The following is a 13,676-nucleotide window of genomic DNA, read 5'->3' on the forward strand; positions in this document are numbered from 1 at the left end:
GCACAACTTCAAGCTTTGAGAAGAGATTTTGAAACTCTGCAAATGAAGGATGGAGAATCCGTCACCAGTTACTGTGCCAGGACTATGGAGATTAGCAACAAAATGCGATTTCATGGTGAGAAGATGGGAGATGTCACCATTGTGGAGAAGATATTACATTCCATGACACCAAAGTTTGATTATGTTGTGTGTTCCATTGAAGAATCCAAAGACCTATGCATTTTCTCTTGATGAACTACAAATCTCCTTGCTGGTCCATGAACAGAAGATGAATCGAAGTTCAACTTCAGAGAAGCAAGCTTTAAAGGCTTCTATCTCTACTCATTCCTCAAACTCTAGAGGAAGGGGTAGAGGTAGAGGAAGGGGAGATCGAGGTAACAGTAGGTATTTTGAAGCCAATGATGGTCATTTTCGACGAGATCAACATTTCGACAAATCAAAGGTAGAGTGTTTTAGATGTCATAAATTTGGATATTATCATTCTGAATGTTATACTAAGCTACCTGAAGACAAAGAAAGGGAAGCACAATCGAATTTTGTCGAAAAGTAAGAAGTGGAAATTTTGTTAATGGCTGTTCAAGCTAATCAGGAACCTGAATATGATATTTGGTATGTGGATACGGGCTGCAGTAACCACATGTGTGGAAGTAAGTCTTCTTTTTCTTATTTAAATGAAGGCTTTCATTCTACATAAAGTTTTGGTAACTCTTCCACTGTGAAAGTGATGGGAAAAGGTAATATAAAGATAAGAACCAAGAATGGTTTTGTAGAAATAATTTTTAATGTCCTTTACGTTCCTAACTTGAAAAGTAATATGTTAAGTGCTGGTCAATTACAAGAAAAGGATTATATAATCACTATTTAAAAGAGTGTTTGTGAGATTTATGATCCCACTAGAGGAACCATTGTTGTTGTACTAATGAACTCAAACAGGTTGTTTCCATTGATGATTACAAGTGTGCAATCTTGTTTGGTGGCTGAAGTAAAAGACCCTTCTTGGTTGTGGCATTTTCGTTATGGTCACTTGAGTTTTAGCAGATTGAAGATCCTCTAGCAGAAAAATATGGTGACAGGTCTTCCTCAGATTAGTATTTCTTCCCAAGTTTGTGAAGAATGTGTTGTTGGCAAACAACATCGTTCTCAATTTCCTCAAGGGAAGTCATGGCGAGCAAAAGATGTTTTGGAGCTAATTCATTCTGATATATACGGCCCGATAACACCATGTTCTAATGGAGGTAAAAGATATTTAATTGTCTTCATTGATGATTATACTTGAAAAACTTGGGTTTATTTTTTACAAGAAAAATCAGAAGCATTTTGTGCATTTCAAAGCTTCAAGGCTCGTGTAGAAAATGAAACAGGAAAAACCATTAAGACCCTCCGAACAGATCGTGGTGGAGAATATTGCTCAAACAAATTTGAAGCTTTTTGTGAAGTTCATGGCATTCAAAGAGAGCTGACAGCTACTTTTACACCCCAACAAAATGGTATATCAGAGAGGAAAAACAGAACTATCCTCAATATGGTGAGAAGTTTGTTGACAAAAGGGAGAATTCCAAAAACATTCTGGCATGAAGCAGTAAATTAGAGTATTCACATCTTGAACAGAAGTCCTACACTTGCTGTTCCAAATATGACACCACGGGAAGCTTGGAGTGGAAGGAAACTAGTCGTAGATCATTTTTGAATTTTTGGCTGCATTGCTTATGCACATATCCCTGATGAGAAAAGGAAGAAACTTGATGATAATGGGGAAAAGTGTGTCTTTCTTGGTGTTAGTGAAGTATCCAAAGCATATACATTATTTAATCCACAAACCAAGAAGATTGTGACTAGCCGAGATGTTGTCTTTGATGAGGAAAAGTATTGGGATTGGAATATGCAACAACCTACTCAAACTCTTTTTGATAATGACTCTAAAAGAAAGCCAACATCAGCAGTCTCTAAGCCTAAAAATTCATCAGAAAATAGTTCAACAGTTGCTGAAATTTTGCCAACGACAGCAAAAGCTACTGATACAGCAGTTCAATCTCTTCGTCGTATTTGAAGAAGGTCTGCATGGATGGAAGACTATGAGGTAATAGAAATTGAAGATCTAATCACTCATTTTGCTTTATTTTTAGATTGTGATCCTATAACTTTTGAAAATGCCGTCAAAGATGCAAAATGGCGTAAGGCGATGGATGATGAAATTGAAGTCATTAAAAGAAATGATACTTGGGAGTTGACTGATCTTTCGAAAGGGCACAAAACCATTAGTGTAAAGTGGATCTTCAAAACAAAGCTAAAAGAAAATGGTGAAGTCGACAAGTATTAGACGCATTTAGTAGCTAAGGGATATAAGCAAGAATATGGAGTCGATTATACAGAAGTTTTTGCTCTCGTTGCAAGACATGACACAATCAAATTGGTGATCACATTGGCGACACATAACTCATGGTCTATTTACCAGCTAGATGTCAAATCAGCGTTCTTGCATGGAAACTTGCAGGAACATATATTTGTTGAACAATCCCTTGGTCATATTAAGATCGGAAATGAGCATAAAGTATATAGATTAAAGAAAACCCTTTATGGATTAAAACAAGCTCCACGAGCTTGGTATAGTCGCATTGAGGCCTATTTTCTTAAAGAAGACTTTCACGAATCTCCATATGAACACACACTTTTTGTTAAAATTGGAGAAAAGGAGAAATTGCTCATTGTCTGCTTATATGTAGATGATCTTATATTTACTAGAACTGATGATGCCATGTTTAAAGAATTCAAGAAATCTATGATGGTTGAATTTGAAATGTCTGATCTTGGTATGATGCATTACTTTCTTGGAATGGAAGTAGTACAATCTGTTGGGGTTGCAAGGTTACAAACATAGTCCCATATTGGAAACACATGGGAAAGATCATGGGTTTATAAGAGAAAAAATATCTCCATTGGCATGAGGCCTTTTGGGGAGAGCCCAAGAGCAAAACCATGAGGGCTTAGGCCCAAAGTGGATAATATCATGCCATTGTGGGGATATCTAAATTCTTTTCGATCCAACAATTGGTATCAGAGCCCGGACTGCCAGAAGGTTTAACCGCCGACTGTGCACAAAAGCTATGGTCTGATTGAGCCATGTGGGTACAATATTGACCTCGAACAAAGAAAGTGAGGGCTCCTATGTTCGGATCAAGAGGACCAAACACTAGGCAGGAAGTTCTAGTTGCGACTAGGTAAGGAAGTCCTAGTAGGTCGGGTGGACCGAGGGGCAGGAAGCCCTAGTTGCGACTAGGCAAGGAAGTCCTAGTAGGTCGGGTGGACCGAGGGGCAGGAAGACCTAGTGGGTCGAGGATCGGACGTGGGAAGCCTATGGTCCTTTGTTTGAGGGGGGGATTGTTGGGATTGCAAGGTTACAAACATAGTCCCATATTGGAAACACATGGGAAAGATCATGGGTTTATAAGAGAAAAAATATCTCCATTGGCATGAGGCCTTTTGGGGAGAGCCCAAGAGCAAAACCATGAGGGCTTAGGCCCAAAGTGGACAATATCATGTCATTGTGGGGATATCTAAATTCTTTTCGATCCAACACAATCAACTAATGAAATTTTTATTTCTCAAAAGAAGTATGCGCAAGAAATTTTAGATAGGTTTCAAAAAAAGGATTGCAATCCTGTAAGCACTCCAACTAAGTTTAGCTTGAAGCTAAACAAAGATCATGAAGGGAAGAAGGTGGGCAGTACAATTTACAAACAAATTATTGGTAGTTTAATGTATGTAACTGCGACAAGGCCAGACATAATGTATTCTGTGAGTTTAATAAGCATATATATGGAAAATCCAACAGAAATATATTTGTTAGCTGCCAAGAGAATCCTTCGTTACTTACAAGGAACTAAAGATTTTGGGCTATTTTTCAGGAAGGATGAAAAGTTAGAGTTATTCGGGTTTATTGACAATGATTATGCAGGAGATCAAGATGATAGAAGAAGCACTTCAGGCTATGTTTTTATGTTGGGCACAGGGGTCATATCATGGTCTTCTAAGAAGTAACCAATTGTCTCCCTGTCAACTACAGAAGCTGAATTTATTGCTGCAACAACTTGTGTTTGTCAAGTTATCTGGTTGAGAAGAATTCTTGAAGAGCTTCAGTTCAAACAAGTTGAAGCTACTACTGTTTTTTTTTTACAACAACTCAGCAATCGAACTCTCTAAGAATCTTGTGCTACACGGTAGAAGCAAACATATCGATGTGAAGTATTATTTTTAAGAGATCTCAACAATGATGGAACAATCAAACTGGTTTATTGTCGAAGTGAAGATCAAGTTGCAGATATACAGACCAAGCCGCTCAAGTTGGCTACATTTATAAGGTTGCATGGTCTACTTGGAGTTTGTTCACGCACTGCTATTTTTCTTTTAAACTGACTTCTTTAGATTTCAGTTTAAGGGAGAATGTTAAGATTTAAAATATTTTATTTATTGAAAGTTTTAGCCATTGTCCAAGTCTGTAGATGTTAGCCATTTTTAATTTGTCCGAGTCTTTTGATTCTTATCTATTGATCCTACTTTATAGGAGATAGAGTTTGAAAAGTTCCTATGTAAAGCCTATTTATAGGCTCCATTTCTTCATCAACAAGTAGTGCATTTTCATTCCAATACATATCTTTTGCTTTTCCGTGCCAATACATCTCTTTTTCTTCTTCCTTGCCATTGTATCATGCTGCCCCAGTCATCGTCCTCAGTCCGTCTCTGACAATGAAGTGGTCTCACACTCCCATCGCTACCCACTCCGGTCAAGACAGGAGCCACCGCCGAGCTCCAGCGGCGCCGCGTCGCCCACGGAAGCATTGAACCTCCCACATGATATATTAGAATGGCACGAACATGGCGGCGGCACGGGCGGGTCGCCCGACAGTTCGAACAGAAAAAAAAAATTGAATAGAAATTATTTCGCTATAAAAGTTAATATTAAAAACAAAAATATATATACATAAAATAATAGAAATAAAAACAAATATAATAGAAGCTAAGAAAATAGTAAAATATAAACTCTTTAAAAGTTAAATCATTTGATAGCTTTTCATTTTTTTTTTAAATTTTTGTTCAATCAACTATTTTGAAAATGATTGTTTCTCTTCCAATAACTTTATCAACTTCTCTACTTGATTATATTTGTCTTTAGTAAATTAATTTGATTGAAGCTCTTAAAAATATCATGATAATAGCAAGTTCACTATTCCATTGTAACTACCAAACTGTTTTATTAGTTGACTCTCATGAAATATGAAATCTTATAGCAAAATAATTATTTTTTTATAGTTTAAAAATTCATTAAAAAAATATTTTCATTTTTTTCCCTACTAAAACGCATTCCTTGAGTCCTTGAAATATGCTAGCTAAATACAATGCCATGCCATCATGATATTTAAAAAAAATATGATTATGACTAGCTAGGGTTATTTAAGTTAAGCTGAGCCGTAAATAAATTAAATTATTAAATTGATTGTTTGGGTTTAACTTAGTTTATTTTTTATAAGTTTGAGTTTGATTCATTTAGATATTCGATCAAGTTTTCAATTCAAGATGATTTAAAACTTTTACATTTAAAATTTATCATTAATTATTGAGCTCCATGATATAAATTTATTTTATTTATTTAAAAAATTTATTTGTTTATTTAATATATTAATAAAATTTTTATTAATTGTACTTTTATCAAATTGAATATTAAATTTATTTGGTTCATGTACGGTCTTAATTATCTTAATTATGATGATACATGCTTTGATGGTCAAGTTGCAAATTAGTTAATGGGCTAATCTTAATTTATGTTTTTTTGGTCAAGTTGCAAATCTACTTGATAATTGAGTGGCGTATGTTTAAGCTCGCAATTAACTAAGCCATGTTGATCATTAAGATATCATTGATGACATTAATTATCAATTTTTTTATCATTTAAGACGGCCACGGTTCGTTATTATTTTAAATGATTTTTCAAAAAGTCAAATCATTAGCAATCTATCAATTTATTCAGCCAATTTTAATAGAATTAACGCTATACGCGAGTCAAATTTAACGAAATTTTATATCATTTAAGATTACTAATAGTTTATTTAGATGTCATTAAACTTCTAATTCATACTTATTTACTCATTTAGAACTTGAGTGTTGTCTATTCATCTTGAATTTTTATTTATTCATAAATTTTATTTTTAAATATTATTCATCTTGAATTTTTATTTGTTTATAATTTTTTTAAAAAATATTATTCATAAACAATTTATTTTATTGTAGGCAGAGCTTGCATGGGAATGGACCGGAATCAGACCGGGTTCAACCTGAAATTGTTAAATTAATAGATTAGGGAATTTAACTGCCCAAAATTCTCAAAATGCTCGACTTTTGAGGGTGTAAATGCGAAATTAAAACACAAACTTTTCAGTTTAGCCCGCAAAATTTTTTTTTTCTTAATCTGGTTCCTAACTTCTTGTTTTTGTTATAAATTTACGTCGCGGTGGGCCTGAGCCGTTACACGTCACTATTTACCTCCACCAAGGAATGTGGCTCCTGGGGTCCCACCCGATCTGTTCTCGCTTATCCAATCCACGAACAATACCCACTTCCTTAACTGGCAACGAAAAATCTCGATAAACCATTTATTTATTTTTACAGATTTAAATTTAAGTTAAATGGTTCTAATCATAAACGGCATTCCACTAATATAAATGATATATTTTATTTATTAAAATTAGAGATATTCAGGTGCTCATACTCGAACGAATTGGCCCGCACCGGGACCCCACCTACCTACATCTGCATGCGTGTGACGTCACGATCCTTCTCGACCTTTTTCTCAATTACGCGTTTTAGAACGTACCCGAGATCCTGGAGGGCCTCAGGCGGACACGTCATTCAGAAAAAAGTGGGGCCCTTTTTAGATCTTCCAATCAATTTCCTCACCCGCAAGTAGCCGTTAAAAGAAAAGTAAACGCAATAAAATACAACTACGGAAGAGAGGGCGGTAATCGCACCGGACTGAGTGATGGCTGATCAGGTGTTGGCATTCATGCGTAATCACCCTTCATCGTTTTTCTAATTACTAAGCACTCCCTGGACTAGTGGACTGGTATTAGCTCGCTAATGTTGATAATAATTCGATGACTTTATCTTCCTCAGCTAATATTATTCTCGTATCGCCCCTATAAAATCTCTCACTCAAGTTTAGGGCTGATGCGCTTCGAGGAAGGCTGCGCCGGCCGTCCCTGTTTGCTCCGGTCAGGCCTCGTTTGACGGGGGCCGCATCGTTATCGCAGAAGAAGGCTCGTGTTTCTCGGTTATCGCAGGTTTTGGTTCGAAGAGAAGAAGGAAAAAGATTTGGATTTGGTTGTTTGGTCTGCTACTTGTGCGTGGTTGTGTTGTTCGGGATCGGGAGGGAGGTTGTTGATCCGTCGGAATACATGATATCGGCGGCGGGTGGTTCTGGGTAGCGGATCTGGTGGTGAAGGCTGTTCCTTTGGAGCGATGTCGGCCCGGACGTTGAACCGGGTTATGAGCTTTGGGATATCGGACTTGGCGTTGGAGTTCGTGCTGGGGTATGTGGACGACCCTCGGGATCGGGAGGCCGTCTCGCTGGTCTGTAAGAAGTGGTACCAGATCGACGCCCTCTCGCGGAAGCACGTCACCATCGCCATATGCTACTCCACTAGCCCTGGCCGACTGCGGAGGAGGTTCCCCAACTTGGAGTCGCTGCAGCTCAAGGGCAAACCCAGGGCCGCCATGTTCAATCTCATACCCGAGGATTGGGGCGGCTATGTCGGCCCCTGGATCAGGGAGATCGCCGAGGCTTTCAATTGCCTGAAATCGCTCCACCTCAGGCGTATGATAGTCAAGGATGAGGACATACGCGTCCTCGTCAAGGCCAGAGGGCATATGCTCGAATCGCTCAAGCTCGATAAGTGCTCTGGATTGTCCACGGATGGCCTCCTTCTAGTTGCGCGTTCCTGCAGGTACATAACCTTTCGCACGATTGACATTTATTGTCCTTTTTAGCGTTTCTAATAACTGGCCACATCTCGTGTACGATGCTTGTGCTTATCTGCATGAATTTTCTCTTTCATTTTGCTTGGTAACTACTGCAAAATCCTATCTTCCACCCCTTGTAGCAGAACATCATGCTCTAAAATCCCGTTTCTTTGAGAATATTTGGATATCAAATTGTAATGGCGAAACCCTCTGTGAAGTGCGCTTGATGCTTGCAGAAGAGACTTCAGAACATTTTTTCTACCAAAGAATACTATACTTTTATTCTCAATCTCTCTTTATAATTGTTTTCATTCTGATATAGATGGCAATTATATATATCCAACAAACTGACATGGAACTTAAGGACATTAAAGATATGGTTAATAGAAGAAAGAATTGAAAGGGCCTTTTAATGGACTCTTTTAATATATGCTTTATGATTCGATTCGTAAGTCCTTATCTTGCCAAATCATTATTTAATCTAGCGGTGATATGATTCTGATACATCCATGAGTACTAAAATTTATCAAAATAGGAAAGAATTAAAAGGACAATTAACTTTTCCTGTAGCAAGGTGCGAACTAATAGTGTAAATGTGGATTTCCATCTGCTAGGCTGAGAAATATTCATGTCTGCTTAAATTAGTTTCTCAGTATGTTGCTAAGATTTTGTGGAAAATCATCTTCAACTAGATTAAATTACCTTATTTTGTGTTTCAAACTTGGAATGCTTGTTCTGTCTGTCTTTGGTAGGTTGTTATGGTTCTTGAGAACTTTTATACATGGTAATCATCCATTTATTTTCTTATAATACCTGAAGTTCCAAGGCTCTAATTTTCAAATAAACTTCTCTTGTTACTGGATTTATATTCTCTTTTATGTTTTGACTCGTTTTTAGTGATAAGCAAGGTTTTTTGGTTATAGAGCATGTACAAATAGATTTTACTGTGAAATGCGGGTTAGCATACACCATATTGCTCGCATATATCATATGGTAAATCCTCTGCTTTCTTATCTTGAGACTCTTCCAGCAAACAGTTTTCTGTTTAGTTTCCTGTCATTATTGGAGTGCTTTTTTTGTAAACCTTGTATACCATTTTCACTCAAGTTGGATCAGATATTTATTTATTAATTAGGTTTTTAGTATAGTAAAATAAGTATTCTTATTGAGTTCAGGTTGAGATGGTGTTTTGAATAGGTTTACGGGCATCTGGATTGGCTCCGTAGGCTTATACTACTTCTCTTTGGTTGAATTTGGGAACCAAGTCTTTGGTTTTGATATTTGGGTAATAATAGATGTTTGGGCATCTATAAACTTTACATGTGTCTGACTTGTTACAGTTTATTGCTTATCACTTTATGAGTTAGCTAATCCACTTGGAACCACATGGTATAGCTATTAAGTAATTTCTTGTTCATCCCTTCATTTGATGTCTTATGAAAATTAGGGCATTATTGCACTATATCGTCTTCTGTACCTATAAGAAAAATAATAGAATTTAACAAAGAATACAATTATTCAGAGGTTGTAATTACAAATTGAACGTTGAATAATAATGTAACATTGGTTGAATTAAAAGTCATTATATTGTTTGTCTTGATGATTTTATCAATGGTAAGTGTCATTTTCCTTGCATCACTATTTTTTTATTTGACACTTATATAACCTATAAATTCAAAAATTATTAGAAATATGACAGCGTCAAATGGAAAGCAAGACAAATAGATAAAAGTAATAGATGTCAGAAGCAATATATATAACTATAATATGAGTCAAGGGCCTATGGAAGTTCTCTGGCTTCTTGTTTTCTTTGGTTATCTAGATGACGTTCTAAAATCAGTAAAAAGAACTGTGGAATTCTCTTTGGACTCTTAGGGACAACTTACTAAATACACTAGACAGTCTCTTGCTGCTTGTTTTTCCTTTTTTGCACTTGTTTTCTGTTTATGTGCGCAGGACCAAGTCCAGCCCATGACCTGTTTCTTGCGAAAGGTTAGGTTGAGTTTGTTTCAGCAATGGGCTGTACTGTCTTGTTTTTGTTGTGAACAGTCCAGTTGGTTCTGATAGAGTCAGTTGGATTTTTATGGATTACTTTTATTAATTTAACGTGGGCTTTATTAATCACTATTGATGTCTAGGGCATTTGCTGCAATTGATTGCCAGTGCTCAATAGTGCGAGATCTGTCTTGTTTAGTAGGGAGACTATGGCTTAGACAGTGGAGAAATTGGGTTGAACTGTCATTGTCAATCTGTATCATAGCTGACATGGTGGCACATTTTTCCAATTATCTGAAAATTTTATCCAATATTACAAAGAGGATCAATTGTAGATTGAGTTGGATCTAGCATGCCAATTAGGGCTTTTTGCTAATTTCGATTGGATCAAGTCAAATAAGAACCTAGCTATTGCTTGTCATAGACTCATAGTTCCTTTTCAGATAATCAAGGGTTTATAATATTTTTTGGTTAAGCTTTTCAGCATGATTACTTGTAGATGTTAATCAAAACAAGTTATCTGAAATGTTTTGCATTTTTAATTAGAATAGATTGTTTGTATATTATATGTTAATTTGTAGATGTTACTCAAAACATGTTATATGATATGTTGATGTTTTGAATTGCTGATATATTATGTGGAAAAATGATATGCTAGGGAAAGAATCTCAAGGAGATACTCAAGGATAGACACATAAATTCATGGCCCACCATTTTATATGTCTATCCTTGAACATTTCCTTGAGATTCTTCCTTGTGCGTATCATTGCTCATATTATGTGTTTTATGCCACTTGATTACACATTTTTTTATATGGAAATAGCTTGATTAGTATACTTGGCATTTTTTATATTAACCTTAACAATTTATTTTTCTTAGTATGGACTGCTTATGCAGCATGCAATAGGACAGCCACAAATCCTTAACCTATCCATTGACAGAGAATATTGTGTTGATGTAATATCCTCTTTGAAACTACATGCCCTTAACACTGTCCATGGCAACCACGGGTTAATCTGATCTACGGAAGTCTAAGACTGATCAAATTCTGTGCAATGCATGGTGATATTCAACAATTGGTATTAGAGGAATCAATTTATCAGAAAATAAAAAGCTCTAGCTTTTAGTCTCCTATACATGGTCTACTTTTGTTAAAGTAGTCGGTGTAGCTTTCAGATCCTGTATAAGAGTTTGCTTACTTGGAAGATATGAAGGAAAAGAGGGGACCAAAAGATGTATAAATGATGGAGCTCTATATGTAATTTTGTGAGTCTTTTCCTACTCTCCATCATATCTTCCAACCAAGTAAATTTTCCTAAATGATTCATTTAGGCAAATCTTGTTCATCCATCCTTCTATGTGCCACTATCCATTACTCAGGTATCCATGGATGCATATTCTGGTTTTCATTAAGACATGAAAAGCAATGCAAACCCCGAAATACTTTTTGCTTGTCTGCTATTAGTCAAGATGACTTGCAGAAAGTACACATGCTGGTGCAACGAATGTATCCATAAAAAGTTATTTTGCAACCAAGATATAAGATACAAGGGAGTAAACGCATGATCATGAACATATTATTTTACTATTTGCATATTTGGCAGACAGCATGCACTGTCAGAATATAACATGCACTATATATGCTATTATATCTATGACTGCATGTAAGATATTGCATCGGATAATTTTATCTCTGCTTGGTGAGTGCCGCTGATCCTCCTTCACTGGCAAATTTTGAGGCAACCTTTGACTTCAGGATGAATTTTTATTTTACACAACATATTTATGTGTTGACATTTTAGACCATCATCTGATGACTTGATAAATTCCATGTACTATGTCGCAGATGCCTCAGAATATTGTCTCTGGAAGAAAGCTCAATTTCTGGAAATGATGCCAAATGGATCCATGAGCTAGCTGTCAATAACAGTGTACTCGAGACTTTGAATTTCTATATGACTGAGCTCAGAGTTGCACCTGAGGACCTCGAGTTACTTGCTAAGAATTGCAGGTCCTTAGTTTCTTTGAAGATCAGCGAGTGTGACATCTCCTATTTAATTAGTTTTTTCCTAATTGCAACAAAATTGGAGGAGTTTGGCGGCGGGTCATTTAATGATCAAGTCGGAGATCTTGATAAGTATATGAAGATTCAGTTTCCTCCCAAATTATGCTGTGTAGGTCTCATCTTTATGGGGAAGAATGAGATGGAAATATTATTTCCATTTGCTGCGGCACTTAAGAAGCTTGATTTACAGTATACATTTCTCAGCACTGAGGATCATTGTCAGTTAATCCAGCGTTGCCCAAACTTAGAAGTTCTTGAGGTAGTGAACACCACCCATCCTTGTTTCGCTTGATTTCTCAGCTTCTCTAATACTGTAGTTCCATTAACTCGTTTTCCTTGATAGGTGAGGGATGTGATTGGAGATAGAGGATTAGAGGTTGTTGCACAGACATGTAAGAAGCTCAGAAGGCTAAGGATAGAACGAGGGGATGATGACCAAGGTCTGGAGGATGAACAGGGATGTGTTTCCCAAGCCGGTCTATCGTCTCTAGCACAGGGATGCCTTGAATTGGAATACCTGGCAGTATATGTATCTGATATAACAAATGCAGCTCTAGAGTGTCTGGGCACTTACAGCAAAAACCTCTGTGATTTTCGTCTTGTTTTACTGGATAGAGAACAGAGGATAACAGATTTGCCACTTGACAATGGGGTTCGTGCCCTGCTGAAGGGTTGCGCCAAGATCAGAAGATTTGCCCTTTATCTGAGACCTGGTGGACTCTCCGATGTTGGTCTCGGTTACATTGGACAGTACAGTAACAACGTACGGTGGATACTCATGGGTAATATTGGGGAATCTGACCGAGGGTTGCTTCGGTTTTCGCAAGGGTGTCCACGCCTACAAAAGCTAGAACTGAGGAGCTGTTGCTTCACTGAGCGTGCTCTAGCCATGGCTGCTCTGCGTCTTCCTTCTTTGAGATATCTGTGGGTGCAGGGTTATGTGGCATCCCCTTTTGGCAATGACCTTCTGCTCATGGCACGCGCCTTCTGGAACATAGAATTCATACCTCCAAAACACGATGTCAATGAAACTGAAGACAGACGAGGTAACATAGAGAGCCAGGCACAAATTCTCGCTTATTATTCCCTCGCCGGAAAACGAGTTGACTGTCCTGATTCTGTGATTCCGTTGCACCCAGCCTGAGCATCGCACACCATTCCTCTCATCTAGTTTATTTTTCTCCTACTTAATCGTTGATTATAATTGATGGTGGCACTAGTGATGAACATGTGTATATGTGGTCTGTATCATGCCGATAAAATTCAAGCAGCCAGTACTGTAATAAGCTGTCTTTGTGAGCCTATAATTAAAAGAGTTTTATGTGACTTTGTTGCTTTCTGATTAGCTTAACATGAGTTAGATGCTGATTCAGCTTTGTCCATTTCTTTCTTGGCAATCTCTATCGATCTTAATCTCCACAAAAATGAAGCCAGAAGAAATTTAACTTGCAAGTACTAAATTTATCTTCTTTTTTTTTTGTATGTTATTATTTGCTTTACCCTTTCTCGCAATGTAGTTGAGTGGTCTTTTCCATGTTTGCTGAAATGCCCATGTGAAATTGCTTTGCCTTTTGCTATGTAAATCAAATCTTCATTTCATTTCCATGCT

At 37.0% G+C, this 13,676-nt stretch overlaps 1 protein-coding gene across 1 annotated transcript; it reads left to right on the forward strand.

Moving 5' to 3' along the window:
* Nucleotides 1-7,171: 7,171 nt before the first annotated feature.
* LOC122043343 (coronatine-insensitive protein homolog 1b-like) lies at nt 7,172-13,412 on the forward strand. The gene is made up of 3 exons (XM_042603915.1): nt 7,172-7,991; nt 11,849-12,326; nt 12,411-13,412. The coding sequence occupies exons 1-3, from the start codon at nt 7,507-7,509 to the stop codon at nt 13,209-13,211; spliced, it is 1,764 nt and encodes a 587-aa protein (XP_042459849.1). The 5' UTR covers nt 7,172-7,506; the 3' UTR covers nt 13,212-13,412.
* Nucleotides 13,413-13,676: the final 264 nt, after the last annotated feature.

Source organism: Zingiber officinale, chromosome 2A (genome assembly GCF_018446385.1).
Source record: "Zingiber officinale cultivar Zhangliang chromosome 2A, Zo_v1.1, whole genome shotgun sequence".
Classification (NCBI taxonomy): Eukaryota; Viridiplantae; Streptophyta; class Magnoliopsida; order Zingiberales; family Zingiberaceae; genus Zingiber; species Zingiber officinale.

Excerpts from the sequence above, each read along its gene's own strand:
- LOC122043343 (XM_042603915.1), top strand. The coding sequence starts at position 7,507 with ATGTCGGCCCGGACGTTGAACCGGGTTATGAGCTTTGGGATATCGGAC. Across the intron at positions 7,992-11,848 it reads CTAGTTGCGCGTTCCTGCAG|ATGCCTCAGAATATTGTCTC; the intron begins GTACATAACCTT and ends ACTATGTCGCAG. Across the intron at positions 12,327-12,410 it reads CAAACTTAGAAGTTCTTGAG|GTGAGGGATGTGATTGGAGA; the intron begins GTAGTGAACACC and ends TTTCCTTGATAG.